General features: G+C 40.2%; 1 protein-coding gene across 5 annotated transcripts in view; it reads left to right on the top strand.

Annotated features, from left to right (window-relative positions):
- LOC135197836 (uncharacterized) overlaps nt 1-20,653 on the top strand; it is a 201,243-nt gene that overhangs the window by 50,893 nt on the left and 129,697 nt on the right. For 3 of the 5 annotated variants that reach the window (XM_064224995.1, XM_064224990.1, XM_064224994.1), the window contains exons 2-3: nt 14,030-14,122; nt 15,795-15,898. In XM_064224995.1, the coding sequence (XP_064081065.1) occupies nt 14,030-14,122; nt 15,795-15,898 (197 nt within the window). Of the gene's footprint in view, nt 1-14,029; nt 14,123-15,069; nt 15,128-15,794; nt 15,899-20,653 lie in introns of those variants that run through there. The other 2 variants (XM_064224992.1, XM_064224993.1) reach the window with 2 other exon arrangements.

Raw genomic sequence — 20,653 nt, 5'->3', positions numbered from 1 at the left:
CAGTGAGAATGTTAGCTAGACTGTGAGTAGAAAGTGTCTGTTGCCTATAACCTAGGATTATATGACCTTAAGGGTAAACAAAAAGACCTGGACTAGTTAGTAACCTAAAGTAAGATAAGATTTAAGGATGTATTTTGTAATGTTATGGGCCTAGGCAGTAGCCTAAGTTTACACCAAAAACCTTAGGATTAGATAAAAGACTACAGACATTTTGCCGCCTTAAAATAGAATTAAATAATCTAGATTGATTAGACAATAACCTAAGCTAGGTGAGAGGCTTTCACAAAGTTACTGATTTTATATATAGTAGACCAAAAACAATAAACTGAATATGCTATGAGGTAGTAGACTTAACTTGAAGGCTACAAATCACACCTTGTTAATCCCATGCCTTTAAGGGTGAATTAATTAGTCAGGATTAGAATAACCTATACTAGGTGATAGCCTTACTATAGTTTCATCACATCAATAAGTTTCACATTAGAAAGTTACTGTTTTATATATAGTAGGCCGAATAGCCAAGGGCTAGATATAAACAATCTGGGTTAGACATAAAATGTTAGCCTAGCTATGAGTTTAGATGTAAGTAACTTTCTGTTTTTATATAGTCTTTACATTTGGTTTAGAATAATCTGGATTAGGCAATACCTTATACTAGGCTGAGAGAGAATTATATAGGAAATATCCTATTGTTGGTGTACTAAGTGGTAGTTTTGCCCAAATAGCCTAGGACTGGATATAAACATTATCCAAGGCATCATTAAATAACAGTTGTTACGACTAGAGGCTAATAGTACTGATAAAGTAGCCTATTGGTAGGGCTACATAATAGTTGAGTCCTTACGCAACCTATACTGGCATTTCCTGGTTATCAGCGGTGTTGGTTATTGGCAATCCAGTTTTATGGGGCTTGTCTAGCACTGAAAATTGGCATTTTTCATGATTTCTTGTTATCAATCCTAAGCTCCAAAAATTGCAGGTGTTCTATCGGTGTTTTTTGCTTGTCAGGTCGTCAGAACAGAGCCTCCACTGATAACCAGGGACTGCCTATATCTTTAAAGTGATATAAACCTAGGACAGGCTGTAGCCTAACCAGATTAAGTAGGAACCCCCTTTCTAGGTGAATATCCTACCAGTAGCAATATCCTGAAAAACAGCATGGTTTATAACTTTAGTAGCTTTAAATAAGCTTATACTAATAGGTAGGGACCTAGAATAGGTGGCACAGGAACCCTCCAGGAATACTTCTATTCCTGGTTTAATGTACAATATTCTAGAAGCATTAACCTAAAGCCATATGAAACAGTGGCTTGGGCTAACTAAACAAATTAGTACATTGAATATTAGTCTGAATGGTATGACAATTCAAATAAAATTTTTACATGAATATTAGTCAATAGTATGACAATTCAAATAAAAAGTTTACATAGCCACTGCAAAGGGACTCATACAGCCATATACAGTGTCAGCCCTAACTTAAACCTCAAAGGGCTTATGTTAACATTGATTTCTAACAGAATCTATTACAAATATGGAAACTGTATAAGGGACTACAGAGGTGTCCCTTATTAATAATAACAGCTTGCTTTATATCATTACAGGGCTGCCATTATGCAGGACCCTCAGTTCAAGTGTTCCATATCAGATTGCCTGGTTTATTTTTTGCCAGTGGGTATGGCTCATACCACCTGCCATGGGTATAGTCTTGTGAAAAATAATGAAAATTTGCTTGGTCGACAAATATGTATCAAACTTGTATGCTACGGGCAGCAAGTTTTAAGGATGACTGCTCATTTTAAGCTGTCCCAGTGATTTATAGCTGGGTCAAAACCCAGTAACATCAGTCCCCAGTACCTTCCGGGTTTTATGTTTGGGCAAAAACCCACTAAAATCAGTCCCCACTATCTCCTAGGTTAACCCCCTGCAGATGAAATGGAGGAATTTTTACATGGGGAAATATTCTTACTATTGAATATGAAGTTGGCATTGACACTGAAATGACCCTGCTGAACCCTGATAGCTCAGGGGCACAAATTTCAGGTAGCCATGGGAGAAACCTACAAGGAATTCTCTCTCCTTTACAGCTATCGATGCTGAAGGGGCTCTTTTCACCTAAAAGGGATACTAGGATCCATTTAATTCTGACTGAAATTACCATAATTTTGGAGAGGTATTGTAACTTACCCAGGACTTCTGCCCCTTTGGTAACGGGCAGTTATAGTTCTGTTGTTGAAGCTTAATCGAAATGTACAAGCTTCCCCGAATGAGATACACACCTTGTGGCATTTGATCAATTCTGTATGGAAATTACAAATACAGTGAACCCCCATATTCGCTGGGGATGCACCAGACCACCCCGCGGTTAGCTAGAACCCGCGAATACTTGAAATTCCCCTCTAAATATGTTTATAACTGCCTAGCTGGAAGGTTAAAATACTGAATGTGTGCTTAAAGTATCATCCTAAATCAAATATATTTAAATTATTATTCTATTAGTGTATCTTTGAAATGATATTATTGCTATCATTTCAAAGCTATCTTAAACATTTTACCAGTAGAAATACAGTGTCCCACCCATATTCACGTAATTGTTACCGCCACAAACCCCCCCCCCCCCCCCCCCCCCCCCCCCAACAGCTAGAACCCATGAATAGTAGAAACCCTTATAAAAAAAACACTTAAAACTGACTATTTTGTTAGTTAAAACTCGAGAAAAACCAACTAAAAATGTTTATACCTGGTTTTTTTAATTGTTTTATCACAAGGACAGTTTATGAAGAAATTTATTAAAAAAAACAAATTTGTGGATATTTCTCATATAAAAATACTGCGAATAGACAATTTTTATGCAAAATAGGGGGGTATATGTTCCAGAGAGAAATCCGCGAATATGTATGTGAGACCGTGAATAACGGTGTTCACTGTATATACTACATACAGCCATTAACGGAGAGAGAGAGAGAGAGAGAGAGAGAGAGAGACGAGAGAGAGAGAGAGAGAGAGAGAGAGAGAGAGAGAGAGAGAGAGAGGGAGCATTGAATGGGCAACATCATGTACAATGGAACCTCGGGTTTCATACACCCTGGTTTTGTATGGCTCAGTTTTAGTACTTTTTATGACAAAATTGTCTCGGATTTTGTATTTTCCTTGGATATCGTACACTAAGTAATGCGCCTTCTGGAGCCCACCGCGTGACTAATCTTGTACCGAGCGCCTGAACAAGGCATCCCGTGTTATCGTGACCCATTCTGCTTTTGTGTTTGTTGTTTTTTTGTTCCTTTTTGTGCTTTTGTATTCGAGTGCGACTCCTAGATAAGCCATCATGGGGCCAAAGAAAGTTCTAAGTGCCAGCCTCTCTGTAAAAATGGTGAGAGAAACTATAGAATTTAAGAAGGAACTCATAGCAAAGTGTTGGAAGGTGTTGCATGCTGATCACAGTAAGAAAATGCCTAGAAGTGCTGCTGTTAGTGAATTTAAGGGCAGCAGAGGCTGGGTTGAAAAACTCAGAAAGAGAAAAGGCATACTTAATGTGCCTACTTCAGCGATTAAGGACATTGCAGAGTGGAGTGATGTAAATGATTTTGTGGAGAATTATCCTTCCAACAAAGATGTAATCCATGTCTCCAACATCTTTAATGACAATGCCATGTTCCACTTTAGGCAAATTTTAAGGAGAAATCAGAAACAAATGTCTGGTTAGTTTTGTTGTGCAACATGGGTCCAGTGACTCAAGCTGGTTCTAGTAAAAACCGAAGAGGTTAAGTAACCCCAGATAGTGCCAGTAAAGCCAGTAAAAAAACCAAGAGGAGAAGTAACCCAAGATAACACGTTCTTGATACCTGAAATCCTTCTGGAGGAGGATTCCCCTTTCAAACAATAACATCTCCTCATCCCCTTCTCTCTGTCTTCCATACGCTAACAAGAGTCTTTCATAAAGTAAGAGCGATGTTAAATGTTCATTATTATTTTGATTATTCATTTATATTTATTTCTCATTTTTTTCTGTATGTAAAATAAAATGCATTTTTTAAATATGTTTTGGGGGGGTCTAGAACACATTAATTATATTTACATTATTCCTTATGGGAAGTATTGTTTCTCTTTGTACGTTTCGGACTTCGTGGTAGGTTTGGGAATGGATTATGTATGAAAACTGAGTATGTGACACAAGAAGTCTTGTGTCATATACTCAGACTGTAAAAGTGCTCTGGAAAGCCTGAATAGTTATAATTCTTCCCATCCTTTAGTACAAAAGGCTCAGGCGTGGCTGTTTAGCATTTCGTGTAGGGGTAAAACAGTACATTTTTGTTGGATTCCTAGTCATGTTGGAATCCCAGGTAATGAAGAAGCAAACCGAGAAGCAAAGAGTGCCTGTTCCCAAGGAGAAATTGACAGAAATAGAGTCCCCCATTTTGATATGAAAATCTGTATTCGTAACTATATACTAAGAAAGTGGCAGGAGCGATGGTCATCTCCCCTTCTTGCTAATAATAAGTTAAAAACAATTAGACCTCAAGTAGGAATTTTACAATCATCCTATCAAAGCGACAGGAGGACAGAAGTTATATTAACAAGGTTGAGGATTGGTCACTGCCGAATGACACAGTTTTCTTCTTGATGGTGGTAGTGCTCCAGTGTGTGTTCACTGTGATAGCCCTTTGACAGTTGAGCACATTCTGGTTCACTGCACCAGGTATGTAAATGAGAGGTGGATGTACCATCTAGATGGTAAAACTATATCTGAAATTTTAGGAGACAACGTTGATGTTGGCCCTGTTATGAGTTTTTTAAAGGCTTGTGGATTTTATAAGAATGTCTAGTAAATTTTATATAGATATAATTATTAATTTTTTTAATTTTTTTTTTTTTTATCATAAATGGTCATTTAACTTTTAATCCCATTAGAAATTTAATCTCGATTTTACCGTTTTAAACATTGATCATCAGAGTATCTATTTTAAACTCATTATTTGTATGAGGACCTCAGAACCACAGAGTTATAAACGCCACCCCCACCAATATTGAGTTAGTAGTTCCAGTAGATTTGGCAATGTTTCCTTTGTCTATTTGTTGCATTTCTATGCTATTCAGGAGTTTCAAAAAGGTTGAAATCCATACTTGAGCTGTAGGAATGATCGATTTTGTCTACATGAATGAACGTTGTGTCGCACGGAGGTTACAGCCTCATAAAGAGCTCAGTTAGAACCACAAGGAGGCACGTTCGCAGCTCAAGAGTGAGCAATGAGAGTGCGCGTCACTAAGCGGGTAGTCAGTGCTAAGCCAATCAGCATTTTTCCCCATAAGGCACCCGTAAGTGTCGGCCAATCACCGCACAGTTTACAATCTCCGCTATTGTTTACATTCCCCACCTCCCCTTATTTTCAAGTTCTTTAGCGGATGTACAGTATTTTCTTGGTGAGTACAGATTAAAATATTTGCTTTTCTTAGAGAAGTAGTAGTGAGTGTAGTAGTATTATTTTTCTATAATTTTTTTGTGTTTGATTATTATTATGATATTGGTGATGATTATTTTAATGGCTAAACATTATGATGATGGAATGTTATCATGGTCAACATCATTATTACTAATATTGCCGTATTATCATTATTGCTATTATCATTAATAATATCATTATCAATACTGTTATTATCATCATCATCATCATAATCATCATCAGTATAACTGCCATGATTGTTATACCACGAAAGTATTTTCATGGTGAGTACACATTTTATTATCATTATTATTATTATCAATATTATTAACCAATATTACTGTATTACCTTTATTATTTTTATATTATATTTTTATTATTATTATTATTATTATTATTATTATTATTATTATTACATCTATTGCTGTTATAACACGAATATAACACTTTATTATCCTTTTACACATTTAATTATGGTTTAAGTGCTGTTTATGAATAAAACACACAAATGTGAGGGGTTAGGCGTACATTTTGAATGCTAACTCACAAGCGCACCCCACAATTTTTTTATTTTATTTTCACCAAAAATTTATAAAGGGTAGGGCTTTCATATGAAACTTAGTTTAAATCAATCTCTTTCTTAGAAGCAGAGTAATGAATGCAAGACTTTGAGGGCAATTTACTCATTTTTTAAAAAGTGGCGTTTACCACCTTGTGGTTCTGAGGCCCTCATATCATTCCCATTGAACTCATTATTTATATTTCCATTTCTATTCATTATCACTATAGCGCTGAATGACTCTATGGGTCCCAGTGCTTGGCTTTATGCCAAAATCATATTCCATTCCATACTGTAAATATTTGACCATCAAGAGTTAAATTATGTATGAATTATTTCCGAGACATAAGTAAGAGAGAGGATAACTCCTTACGGCATCAAGAGATTGAAATGAACCTCTATAGGCAACACTTCTTCCCCTCCACCATATGTATATCTTTTCCAGAGAGAGAGAGAGGGCTGAACTAAGTATCTATTTGTCTATCTATCAATCCATTTCTAGATAGACTAATAGATACTTAGTTCTATCTATCAATCCATTTCTCAGCGCCTCAGTGACGTGGTTGGTATGTTGTTTCCTTCCCACCTCGGTGGTCGCGGGTTTGATTCTCGGCCATTCCATTGAGGAGTGAGAGATGTGTATTTCTGGTGATAGAAGTCCACTCTCGACGTGGTTCGGAAGTCACGTAAAGCCGTTGGTCCCGTTGCTGAATAACCACTGGTTCCATGCAACGTAAAAACACCATACAAACAAAAATCAATCCATTTCTCATTCTACCCTATGGCAGAGAGAGAGAGAGAGATCGAAGCTGTACAAGTGGGAGACCACTAACAGAAACTGCTGTCTTCTTACTTATGTCTATAACATTAAAGGCTATGGAAAACACCCTTTACCAGGACCAAAGTTGCTCACCTAAGAGTTCCAGCCGTCTGTCCTTTCATTTTCAAAATTATTAAAATTGTAAAGACAGATTTTCAGAATTTTGTAGTAATTAAAAGATCAGAGATAATGGGAGAATTGAAACCATTTCCCACAGTCAGCCCAGTTTCAGAAAACCACCAAGGAAGGGGCAATGCTACAGCTCCCTTCTGAAGGGAAAAAAAAACTCCTTTATTTATAGCTACACAGCAATTTAGGACCCCTATGAGAAGAACCTCAGAGGAAACAGCCTCAGCAAAATTTTATACTAGGATCCACCTCTAGTATTATAACCTCTACCACCTTGCTGGAAGTTCCTATCAAAAGGCTTCCAAAATGTTCCAGAACAATTGTTACTATTGTGGTCAAAAGTCTTATGAGAACCCTGTGGCAAGCATTCTAGGACTTGTTTAGAGTGGCACATAAAATTATGAAAGGGAACATTGGAGGGCCAAACTAGTCACTTAATAATATAACTTCATTATCACATAATAAGCCTTTCTATAAGGACCAATAGGAGGAGTCTGCTGTGGTTAAAAACTTAACAAACAAGGCCGTCAACAGAATTGTACAAGGGTACTCTCTTTGGGAATAAGGGGAATTTAGGAAGCAAAAACCCAAAACTTCCCCTTACCCAACCCAAAAAGGCGCACTTAAAAAGGTAAGCCTTCCGTCACCCCAGAAGTTTTTCCTCAAAGAACAGGTAGGTATTCGGAAGTGATGATGCCTCACAAAAGGACAACAACAGCAAGAAAATCTTTTTCATACACGAACAAACCTAAGGTCTTAACAATGGGATAATTTCTAGCGCCCAGCTGGATCCGGTTAAATCGCAGATGAAAGCAAGAAATCTAGTGAGATCTGGCAACGCGTGCATATATTGGGTGAGAAGTGGTTAAGGACCATGCACCCATGCCATGGCGTCCAGTCTTTTCTTAACCGCTTGGACGAGAGTTGTGGCCAACCTCTCTTGGCCTTTACCCAATTCATTGCCCGTTTTTGCTGTGTTTCTGTGTGTGTGTGTGTGCTCTTATTATGGCTGCCTCTGCTCCTTCTTGGCCTCAACAACATGTGTTCTTAGGTACTCCAGGTTTCCCGTGTTCTCGTTTTTTGGCTTCTTCAGCGACTGATCCTCACATCACTTGTAGTAGGTGTCGTTCTAACGTTTGTACAATAACGAGTCCCTGCACGGAATACCGTGCAGGGCCTAGAGAGCAGTGACAGTTATTTTATAGCAAGAGGGAGCACCATAGAGTTTATACTCTTCCTTCGTGGGAGGGATTTTCTTCTCTTCCTGATGCTTTGTCTCCTGCTGCTGTCACACCCCATACTAGTGTTGTGCCTTTATCTCCTTCCTTTTCTTCCATCGATTTGTAGTTGGAAGTATCGGTAGGCCCTCAGGCTAATTTATTATGTAATGTCACCCCCTCTTCCTCGGGAGTTAATTTAATTCCCAAGAGGGAGGAGACTTTTTCATCAGTTTCTTTAATTTCAGATTCAGAGGTGTCCAAAATGGCAACGCTCTGGGGGGTCGCTTGGGCTACCAGGTTCACCCTCCTTGGAGGGTTTGCTGACGCACTTCTTGGATGCTCGCCACCCCCCTCCTCTCACTGCCCAGTCTCTTCCCCCTCCTCCAGGCGTCGTCTTCGTTGGTAGCCGAGGTCAACCATATTGGATTGCTCCACCAGTGACGATTGCCGCTTCTTCGAGTCAAGAGGGAAGCTGTAGGGTCAGCCATTTTGTATCCCTCCGCCAATGGCATCTGCTTCCCTTTTGACCGAGGGGAAGCGTAACGTCACTTCCATCAATGACGTCACTCCCAGTTGCCTCTACTGCGCTACCTCGCTCATCTGTGTCATCAACGTTTACTGCCGTGACGTCATCTCTGCCATCCAGTTCACTGCATCTCCCTTCCATGTTGTTGGCCCCTTTTCTTGCTGATCCATCTAAGGCTTTATGTCAGGCAATTGTTAAGAGATTGGACTCTGTTTTAGAAGATAGGTTTGCTTGGATGACTGGAAGCAAGAGTGTTGCGTTGCCCCCGCCTCCTGCAAAGAGATTGTGTAAGGAGCCAGTGCTGTCCTCCTCTCCTCTGCCATGATGGTGTATTAAGCGGTGGAAGGCTAAGGACGTCCTTTCTTTTTCTGCGAGTGAGGAGTGGCAAGCCCATGTACCTGCGAGTGTTAGTGTTACTGAGAGTTTTAGTGTTTCTTCCCCTGTGCGATCTGCAGTGACTGCTGCGTCCTCTGCATCAAGTCACGAGTGTGTTGCAACCGCCCAAGAATTTGCACAAGTTGCAAATTCTGCCGCTTCCCTGGAGATTCGTCGCCGTATGATCTCAAGGCGCCTGTCAAGAGGTTGAAGGTTGTGAGCGCGGAGATAGTGCAGCAGGAGTGTTTGTCTGCCCCTCTCCCTGGTGCTTCCCAGGTTTCAACTCTGAGGGATTCTCGTTCTATTTCGAGTGTTCGAGACACTTCTCCTACGCACATATGTGCATCCAACCGCATGTGCACGTACACGGCTATGTATGCGAGTCATCTATTGGAAAAGTGTGTATGTAGTGATGTCCCTTGTGTTGTGGTTGGTTTGTCGCAGGAGTTGGTGATTGGATCCAGCCCAGACAGGTTGGTTGGTTGGCGTTTCGGGCTGTTTGGCGGCTGGCTCCTCTGTTGGTTTACATGAGGAAAGGTGCTTTAGATAAGCCTGCACATTCTTCTCGTCGTCGGTCTGTTGCCGGAGCAGGATGAGGGAGACACGCAAGAGTTTTTTTCTTTCTTTACAGAAGTTGTCGATCTCATTCGTGGGTTTAACAATCTGGAGAGTAGGACTCAGTCGTCTTTCACTCCTTCCTTGCTTGGAAGCCTTGCTGGGAGCTACCCAAGATCCCAAGTCATCGTTTCAACTTCCCTTATCGGGGCATGTCCAGTCGGTCTTGCATGAGGTAAATGCCTCTGTTTCAGATCAGGATGGATCACTTTGCTCAAGGGGCTCTGCCAAGTTGCTTCCCCCGCCTCTCACGAGGCATAGGAAGTACAGTGGTCCCCCCGTATTCGCGGGGGATGCGTACCAGACCCCCCGCGAATAGTTAGAATCAGCGAATGTTTGGAACCCCCCTCTAAAAATGCTCATAAACTATCCTGAACATGCAAACACCAAAGTATCCCTTAAAGACCATCCTTCATCAAATATACATAAAATATCCTATTATGGTTCATATTAATTTTTGAAATATTATTAATACTATTTTAAAGTAAATCTTACATTTTATGTTTATACATAAATACATACTATGTACGTACTGAATGACTTAGTTACGTATGTGAAAATGATTCAGTCCCCCCATAAGTATTCAGTCATGCACGTTTTCTTTCATACTGTTACTATTTGAGACATCCATTTTCTTTTTACAAGGGAACAATGGAATGTGAAATCACAAATACCAAATGTCTACTTGAAGTATTATCCTACATCAAATATACCATTGAATTGGTATTATTAATATAATTTTAAAGTAATCTTAAACATTTTACCATTAGAAATATATAAACAGCCAATAGCATAGAGAGAGAGAGAGAGAGAGAGAGAGAGAGAGAGAGAGAGAGAGAGAGAGAGAGAGAGAGAGAGAATATGTTATTGTTACTGTTTAATCTCATTAAACGTAATATTATTTGTAAACTAGTACTGTATATTATTATTTTACCATAAAATGTAGTAATGTCCTTAAAGATATACTTATACATACACTTTCAGCCCAAACAGAGGGTGAGAGTTGCCACTAGCGCATGCTAGTATCTCGTGTGGAGAGAGAGAGAGAGAGAGAGAGAGAGAGAATAGAGAGAGAGAGAGAGACGAGAAGAGAGAGTTGTCCTTATTTAAAAGAGTGAAATGGATAGATTATTGTACTTCTTTAAAATACTATCACATGTGAATTTTGAGATTAGTTATATTATTATTATTATTATTATGCATTATATTAATAAACATACACATGTACCATAGAAATTATCTCATATATATTAGCAAAAGAGAAAGAGAGAGAGAATCTCAATGATCCGTAGATGGCAACACTCGATTTGACAGTTGGAACCCAGCCAACCAAGCTGGCTAAGTGTTCAAAAAACAAAACACGGGGTTACATAGTTATTTTATTTATAAACTAAAATCTTGCTAATTCACTTTAGTATTTTCTTTAATGAATTTATATTATTGCTGTTTACATTAATAGTTGATATTTTTGAAAAAATTAGTAAATCATCATCCAAAAACCATACATCGCTTTAAGAGAGAGAGAGAGAGAGATTATCGTAGTATTTGTAAAATACTTTCACATATGATTTTTGTAATTACAGTTATTATTATTAAATTATTAATTTTATTATTATTATTAATTATTATTATTATTATGAAAATATTAATAAACGTATTATTACGCATAATAATGTTACCGGGCAATAAAAATCTCTCATCTCAGTAAAAGAGAGATAGAGAGAGGAGGGATGAGAGAGAGAGAGGAAGAGAGAGAGAGAGAAGGAGGAGAGAGAGAGAGGGAGGGGGGGGTGGAAATTTTCATGCCCACTTGATGGCAGCAACAAATCAGCTCCTTCCCCCTCCGGTCACTTAACTTGATACGTATATCTGAGTTTTAGTACCTGGAGTTAGAGAAAGAATCTGACTGGGATTTCCTTCATTCTTCCATAATTTTTTAAATTTATAAGCTAAAGTCTTACTAATTCACTATGGTATTTTCTTTAATGAATTGATATTATTGCTGTGTAAATTAATATTAATATTTGAAAATAGTAAATAATTTATTTATCATACAAAAAAACATACATCTTTGTTAGTAGAGAGAGAGAGAGAGAGAGAGAATTATTATTTTTATTATGTGATATTTAAACTTATTAAACTTACTAATACAGTATTAATCAAAATTAATATTTGAAAATTAGTAAATCATTTTTGTATCATAAAAATGTATTTAGTCATGAAAATAAACATCAAAATACACTAATTAGTGATTATTTTCGTCGGAAAATTCCGTGAATGGGCGAGTCCGTCCGCGAATAATTTCTAGAGGTTCCAAAGAAAAATCCGCGAATGTGTGAGTCCGCGAATCCGGAGAACGCGAATACGGGGGGAACACTGTACTATGCTACAAACTCTGCATACTTGATGTCACGTCACCTTATCCGGATGTCATTTGTCTGAAGCCGGGGTTGACTTGGAGCAGGTGAGGTTGGTGGCTCCGTCCTTGTCTCCACAGGATGCCTCAGCTTTGGAGTCTAAGGCAGCCTCCATGTTGCAGACGGTTTCTTGGTTGGACTTCTTGGCTATGGTCATTGCCAAGATAGCATCTGACAGGTCCCCAGAAGGGTTGGTGAGTGCTTCTTCTCTTGCCAGTTTGTTGCAGTCTGGAGGCAAGGCATTCTCGTATCTTGCACACCTCACTGCTAATTTATGGGCTAACCCTCTGATTAGAAGAGACACGGGTTTATCCAGGATGGAAAGATCGGCTGACCTTGAGTCCTTGCTGGCATTGAGGAATGGGGTTCTTTTGGAATCTCAATTTCTGTTTCCTTGGACTGAGATGGAGGATGCAATAGACCGGCGCCGGGCTGACACAAAGGACAGATTAGTGCACCAGGCTGTGTCTTAAGTCAGAGTCTCATCCTTGGAGATGTCCAGCTCCTCCTCCTCACCCTGTCCAGCAGCAGTCACGAAGGTTGTTACCTGGTAGGTCGTCAAGGGGCTCGGTTTCGGCAGGGCCACCCTGTTCGTCCCAGCCTAGGTCAGAGGACCAACGTCTCTTTCTTTCCCGGTCCTTTAAACTGAGAAGGGGCCCCAGGGACAGAGGCACCTCTCCCTCTTCTGTGCCATGGGTGGGGGGTTGCCTGGCGAGCCAGTGGGCCAAGTGGCGGAGTTAGGAGAAGTGGGTGGTAGTTGTCCTTCAGGTGGGGTATCTACTGCCATTCAACTTCTCTCCCCAGCTCTCGGACAAGCCTCTGCTCAGAAGGGTGTATCCACCAGATTCTTTGAAGTTCTTAGTTCTGCAGGAGGAAGTGCAGAAAATACTGGACCGGGATGCGATAGAGGAAGTGGTGTGTCTGTCTCCAGGGTTTTACAGTCATATCTTGGTGCCCAAGGCGTCGGGAAGTTGGAGGCCTCTAATCAACTTATCCACCTTGAATCATTTCATCAGGAAAATGAGGTTCAAGATGGAGACCATGCATTCAATGTTGGCAGCTGTGAGGGAAGGCAACTTCATGCTGTCGATAGATTCGAAGGATACTTTCAGATCCCTATTCATCTGATGTTCAGGAAGTTCCTTCACTTCTCTCTCAGAAACAAAGTCTTTGAGTTCAAAATCCTGTGCTTCAAGCTGACCACAGCCCCTCAAGTGTTCACAAGGGTCTTCTCTCTCGTCTCAAGTTGGGCCCATGCTCGGGATTCGTTTGCTGAGGTACCTTGACGATTGGTTGGTCCTGGCAGGTTCCAGGGAGAAGCTGCTACAGGGCAGAGATCATCTGCCTCGGTTTTGTCTGGAACTGGGCATCGTAGTCAACCAGAAGAAGTCCTGTCGCAACCACATCAGTCAGCTCAGTGGCAGGTTCTGGGAATTTTGTCTTCTCTGGAGAAGCTGGTTCCTCATGGGCGTCTTCATTTTCGGTCTCTACAATGGAGGCTGTTGAGTCCTCAAAACTCTCCCACTTCCCTGATGAAAAGACATGGGATTTGGGCAAGGGATGATCCTCCATTGACCAACAGAAAGGAATGGTGACTGTCAGATTTGGTTGTATGTAAACAATATGACGGTACGTATGTGCATAATCTCTTCTTGCATTTTTTGACATAGGTAAATTGGGTACTATTAGTATTCGCTGAGGATAAGAGAAAGTGCCCTCTTATCCTGAGTTCATTTATACTCTATCACATGTTATAATGTTCATCATTACGACACAATACCTAGCCACAAGACCAATTAAAAGAGAATTCTTTAACATTAACCTGGTCACCATGGAGTTTTGGATAGACCAATGAAAGGCTAATCCTTGAGGATTCAATAGCAACTACCAAAAATAGGTTTTCTTACATCCAAACTTTCTTTTTTTTTTCCAGAGCCTGTGAAGACACTTCAAAAGAAGTTAAGAAAGTCTGTTGATAAAACAATGGAAGATAAGCCCCAAGAGGATTGCTTTAAATCATATCAGGGTAAGATATTGGGAGTTTGAGAAGTGATTTCAAGTTAGTTTTATGTAAAAGGAAAATTTGAATGCAAAGGTTTTATTTTATGGAAACCTAGACAAATGGCTGTACTATTGTGAAAATAGATTGTGTAGTAACCCCTAATGGATGGACCTTCTCACATGAGTAGCAAAAACAGGTTTTGGGTGGTAGACGGAGTTACTCATGGAAGAGGTGCCATTAGTACTTCTATAACCCATAAATTTACTATATAATGGCAACTTTTAGACTGGCTAAAATCCAATGGGCAGCTCATGAGAGACTTAGTTGGGTTTTTTTACGTCAAGGGAGGATGTAGTGCCTCTCTGTCTCACAAGATGTCTTTTTGTAAATTTGCTCATAAATATACTAAGGGGTGGCTGTTGGTTTTAGTTCTTATCTTTTATGATAGTATGTCAGTTATAGATGTAGTTTTGCAAAAAGTGCAAAGAAATATTAGGAAAAACAAGTATAAATGCAAAAAAAGTAATTGCATCTTCATTCTCTGTAAATTTATGTAAATATTTTACAACAAATATGCTCAGAATTTGTTACTGATTTTAATTCTTATCTGTTTTGATATTGTGTCAGCTGTAATTATAATTTTACAAAATAAAATAAATATATTTATTAGTAAAATCATGTATAACTTTGTAAAATGTATGATTTTTTATATGAGGCCCCACAAGGGGTTGTAAATAGTCATTTTCAACTTCTCGTGGAAGATAGGGAAATTTTTTTTCGAATTATTTTTGTTACACAGAAAATTTTTTTTCGAATTATTTTTCTTACACCTAGGTTTTTTATTCTTAAATTGTCTGACCTCAAAGTTTTGCCAGCCTGGGGTGCTGCAGACTATTGATTTGTTATCCCATCCATTAAGGATTAAATTATGTATTAACAATTCATGAATTTGATGTTTCTTCTGCTTTTAGGCACAGTGAGCTTGAATATGTAACATGTGGGAAGTTTTCATATTGTTCTTGTCAGTCAGTAAGTAAATTTTAGCTTAACTGTTCAGGTTGTTGCTAGCACATGTGATTGCTATTTCATTGTATGAGTTGCTGTCACCTCTGGTTTTTTATTTTATACTGTAGCAGTATATTGATGTAGTACATGCTGTGTGTGTGTGTGTTACTTTGATATGCTTGATTTATATGTTTACTTTGTTTTTGAAGGAAGCAATCATGTATGGATGGTTGTGACTTTTACTTTATTGGTCTGTGATTAGTTTTTAGTCTAGTTATATTCCACAGGTACATTTTGTGCTTGTCTTGATGCTGATGAAAGAGCTAGAATTTTCCTTACTGGATAGTGTGGGTACCTCAAGTAATTAGCTGTAGTAGTTAGCTGAACATGCGTGCTGGAATCATTCTTTTAGGAGCTTTGGCTTATGCACTTGGATATTACTTGCAACGATAAAGGCTATTTTACAATGAGTGTGTTTGTAGAAACTTGTCTTATTATAAAAACATAATATTTATCAGGGCTTATAGATACATACAGTTAAATTTGTATTTCACCTTTATTCAGGAATTTGTTTGCCATTTCCACCTGACAAGCACCAAAAGTTACATTCTAAATCCTTTGTCAGGGTTGTTGATTGTTTTAGTTTTTAACCTAAATAGAACCATTTGGAAGGTCTTTCTTTTATTTTAAGGATATTCAGAAACTCTGAAGGCGGCCTCGCAAGGAGCTTGGACCTCACAGATGCGGAGAAAAGTTAGCATCAGCACAGCTCAAGAGAGCTCAGATATTTGCAAGGTGAACTATACTGTATTTTTCTGATTTCATTTAAGTAACTTACCAAGTAATTAGCACATTACATAGCTATACGTTTCTACTCCTGCAGCTGCTGAAATTTAAAATTTGTGGTAGCAATTCATAGATTTTGAGTGTAGGTAACTACCCCGTCCTCTATTGGGAAGTAAAAGGTACAACAAAAGAGAGAAAAACACTTCTTTTCTGCCAGCGTTTGACACATCTGATGTCTAGGTGGCTTTGTTTTGAAGTTTTTATTTGCTTTGTCTAAGGATTTGTTGATGTACTGATTGATTTGGTGATGGATGGAATAAGAAAAAATGGAAAGTTTGAAGATCTCATTTGGAGAAATTGGAAAGGGATAGAAAGAGGAAGGTAGGGTTCAAAGTTTAGAACCTAGTATTCAAGTTTTTGACCCTAATATCCCTGTTTCTCCTGGTCTTGCATTATCTTCAATCGTTAGTCCTCCTAATATGTTACCATCGATTCCTATTCCTTGCTCCTGTGCTTCTGAACCCAGTGCCGTTGCTAATCTTGAGAGTAAATTTGACTGCAAATTTTATCTGGTGATCAACACTGTATCTAAATTAGCCGAGTCTCTGAAGTCATTATGTATGAAGTCCAGAGTATTAAACAAGTTCTGGTGCCAGCGCAGTGGGGGAGGTGGCTGTCCGTCCCACTGCTTCTCAGACGAAGATCTCTGTTATACTCCCCTGAACCTGGGAGTAGACATAATTGAGGACCAAAGGAAGTCAGGTGGGTTTGTCTACAGGCAGTCGCTCTTTCATCTGACTTGCTAGTTGGTGGTTCTGATAGCTGTGGGAAAGACGTTACTGTGAGCATTCATCACTTATCGTCTGACTCCAATCTCTCCAGTCCATATAAGAGAGGTTTTTGGCATTTTCCAGGAGAGTCTCATCCCTTGAAGAGACATCATTATAGGAAGAACTCTCCCATTGCTTCGATGTGTACTAGGGAGCCCTCTCCCAGCCTGCAACCAGGTTGCAGTTTGTGGCACAGTCCAGTTCATCATTTGCCTGAGTGTTCCCTTGCAGAATGCCAGTTTTTAACACCTAAATGCTCTTCTAGGGTACGTTCCTCGTCTTCGTCTGGGGGCCCACATGAGCACCCGGAGTATTCACTGGAGCGCCATTCATCCGAGCACCCATCTCATTTTTGAGACCGTCTTCAGCCAGCTCAGCACCAATTTCTAAGTGTTTGGTGCCACATTCTTCTTCTTTGATTCCTCTTGCTTCAGGAGATCCCTCTTTTGCACATGTTAATAAACAATTAGAGGATGTTTTGAGTTTGCTGCATAAGGCTCTGCCTTTGTCTAATCTCTTTTAGGGTGTGTCATTGTCTCCTGTCGCTTCAGTAGAGGAGAAAGTAGTTCAAGAGCCTACTCTTCAGTGTATGGTACCCTGTAGAAGTATTTTTTTAGCAACCTTCTCCTCACACTTCCACCCAGTAGCTCCAGTTTTGCCTACTACATTTCTTATGCAAAATCAGATGGATTCTAGTGTTTGTCTCCCTAAAATGGTTCTTTCTTCCTCTTCAAGGAAGACCTTGAAAGAGGTAGAGACTTGGTTGGCCATAAAGAGAGAACAAGGGATGGCTGCTTTTGCTTTTCCTCCAGCAAGACTGTTGAGCCAGAGATATCTATCGTATGAGACGAAAAGCTCCACCATTTGGAGGTGCTGCCTCTTCCCAAGGTGACTTTTCAGGATTGATAGACTTGTCTAGATGTTCAGCCTTCTCGTCTGCTAAAGTACTCTTTGCCTCCTTTGAATTTGGCCATAGTATTGTGAAGCACCTGTTTAAGTCGTTGAAGTTTTTAGTTTTCTTGATTAGGCGATTGTAGTGTCTTGATTGGGCGATTGGAGCGCTTGCCAGAAGATAGTGTTACGATGTTTTAGCAACTGACTGGTCTGTGGATTAGATGGGTGTGTTATCCTGTGTGGATTAGTCAATTAGGGATGGCTCCTCTGAGCTGGCGGTACTTATTTTAATTGGAGTACTGAAGAAAAGGGAGTTGATATGCACCTTCACCACCAAAGGAGTCACCTTAGTTCAGAAATCAGTGTTTTTGTACTTTCCTTTGGATAGGCAGTACAGGCAGTCCCCGGTAATTGGCCGGGGTTCCGTTTTAGGCAGGGTGCTGATAAGCGAAAACCACCATTAACCAAAACTTGGTGATTTATGGCACTTAGGGTGCTGATATCCGCTGAATGGCGCCAATAACCGGTTAATGGGGCCTCCTTTGGATATATATCATGGCACCATAACTCACCATAACACAAGTTGCCACCATAAGTGGCAACTTGTGCCGATAACCGGAACTCTGCGCATTATGGCGCCACAAATCACCAATTTTGTGGTGCTAGGCAAGCACCATGAAACCAGATCGCCATTAACTGATTCCATCGATAACTGAGGATTGCCTGTACTTATTTCTGCAATCTGCTGTTAAGGAAATTGCCAGCAAGTTGTGGAAGAAAGCAACGCAAGACCTGTTAGCACAATCGTCAAAATGTCCCAAGGAACCTCATTCTTTTTTCTCTGTGAAATCTGTCTCTCCTCTGCGACACCAGCCCTTGGTGGGGGTGGCACCAGACAAGATTTCTTTAAATCCTGTTCCAAGGTGCAATTCACTGCAAGGTCTGTCAAGAGGACCTCAACCAGACCCCCTACCAGAAAGTTACTCTTCTATCCTTATTCTGGAAGAGGTGGAGTGCCAGAGGCACAGAGCCTTGGACGGTCAAGGTTTTAAAGAGAGGGATACTCTATTCCACTCAAAGAGTACCCTCCTTTTGTGTGTTCATTGATCACATTGATGTCTTACTCCCAGAGCTTCAAGAGGTTTGCTGCTCCCACTGAAGTGTCTCTCCTAAGAAAAAGGGCCATAGAAGTAGTGGAGGACCAACTTCCAGAGGTTTTTACAATCACTTATTCGTAGTCCCCAGGTCATGGGGGCTGGAGACCTGTCCTCAACGTCAGCACTTTGAATTTCTTCATTCAGGAAACGAAGTTCAAGATGGAGACAAATCGGTCAGTGTTATCCTGCTGTGGATGGTAACACTGGACATGCAGGATGCGTTATTCCACATTCCAGTATATCGGGACTCAAGGAAATATACAGAGATTTGTTTCAGAGGCAAAGTCTTCCAATTTCAAGCTCTGTTTCGGTCTCTCTCTCTCCACTGCACCACAGGTATTCATAGGAGTTCTATCTCCCCTCGCAAAATGGCTACATCTTCTAGGTATAAACATTCATCTGTACTTGGATGATTGCTCGTCTGCTCTCTGTTGCAGGATCAATGCACTAAGGATGTACAGGTAATTCCTCTCTATTTGGGTTGAGGATCAAACTCGCCTTTTTCTGGTTTTTCCGTCTCCCAAAAGAAGAGAGTCCTGCCTTCAGTCTGTTTGGGATCTGCTTTCACTCCCAGTTTGCTCAGCGAATTGGTGGATGAGGTTGCCAGGAACACTCATCAATCGAACAGTTTATGAAGCTAGGAAGACTTCACATGAGGCCCCCTTCAGTTCTTCCTATGAGCAAACTGGGAAAGGAAGGAACAACCGGGCACAGTGACGTTGCCAATTGTGACAGAGATAAAGGACACTCCCCCAGTTTTCGGTGGTGCAATGGATGAGTCTCTTAGGGACCCTGCATCAGTAGAGATTTTTGTTGCTTTTGGAAGACTGCATATGAGACTTTTGTAGTCCTTCTTAAAAGCAAATTGGTCCAGGAAGACTTGGCAAGACTCCTTCATGTTCAAGATAACACCAGAGATCAAAGAGGACCTTTGGTGGTGGTCTTGAGTAGGAAGCCTGTTGGAGGGGAAGTTCCTTCTCTAGTTGAGCCCAGACCTTCAATTTTATTCTGACGCCTTGGATATAGGCTGGGGAGCTCTCCTGAACAGTCAAGAAGTATTGGGGTTTTGACCCCAGAGCAAAGGAAAGCTCATATCAATGTGAAGGAGCTCATATCAATGTGAATTAGGTCTGCAGGGGTTCTCAAATTTGGTTCACAGGAAGAATATGATAGTACAAGCAGACAATATGACAGCCCTCTCTTATATTTGAAAACAAGGGGGAACTCACTCCTCTCTGCATGAGACAGTGGGGAATCTCTTGCTTTGGGCAAGTACCAATCAAGTGACTTTTGATGAGGTTCATTCAAGGAAAGATGAAGATGATCGCGGACAAGTTGAGCCGCAACAAACGAGTCCTTCCAACAGAAAACAGAATGAACTCTACTTGTCGGTCTGCCATCTTGTTTGGAAATTACAGAGAAGACTGAGTATAGATCTATTCACTACAGCAAAAAACAACAGACTTCCTCTGTTCTGCTCTCCGATTCCAGATCCCCGGGCATGGTCAGTGGATGTCATGTTACTAGATTGTACAGGACTGGATCTGTATGCATTCCTTCCCTTCGGGATGATAAGGGAAGTAATCAACAAGTTGGCCCTCTTTTGGCCAGAGAAAGAATGGTTTCTCAATCTTGTTTGCCTGTAAGTGAACTACCCAAGACTTCTTCCACAAAAGAAATGGCTGCTCAGACAACTGCATTTCTAAAGGTTTCACCATGGGTTATCTGCTCTGGCCCTGACAGGTTACAGACTGTCATGTGCATTGGTAGAGCAAAAGACTTTTCAAGCCAAGCTACAGAAGCAATTGCAAAGTGCAGACGATTGTGTTCATCTAAGCTGTACCAGTCAAAGTGGACAGTCTTCAGGAAAAGGTGTCTGTTAG

The sequence above is a fragment of the Macrobrachium nipponense genome, chromosome 21, assembly GCF_015104395.2.
Source record: "Macrobrachium nipponense isolate FS-2020 chromosome 21, ASM1510439v2, whole genome shotgun sequence".
Taxonomy (NCBI): domain Eukaryota; kingdom Metazoa; phylum Arthropoda; class Malacostraca; order Decapoda; family Palaemonidae; genus Macrobrachium; species Macrobrachium nipponense.
The sequence above is the reverse complement of the archived record's forward strand: the minus strand, read 5'-3'. Positions and strand labels throughout refer to the sequence as shown.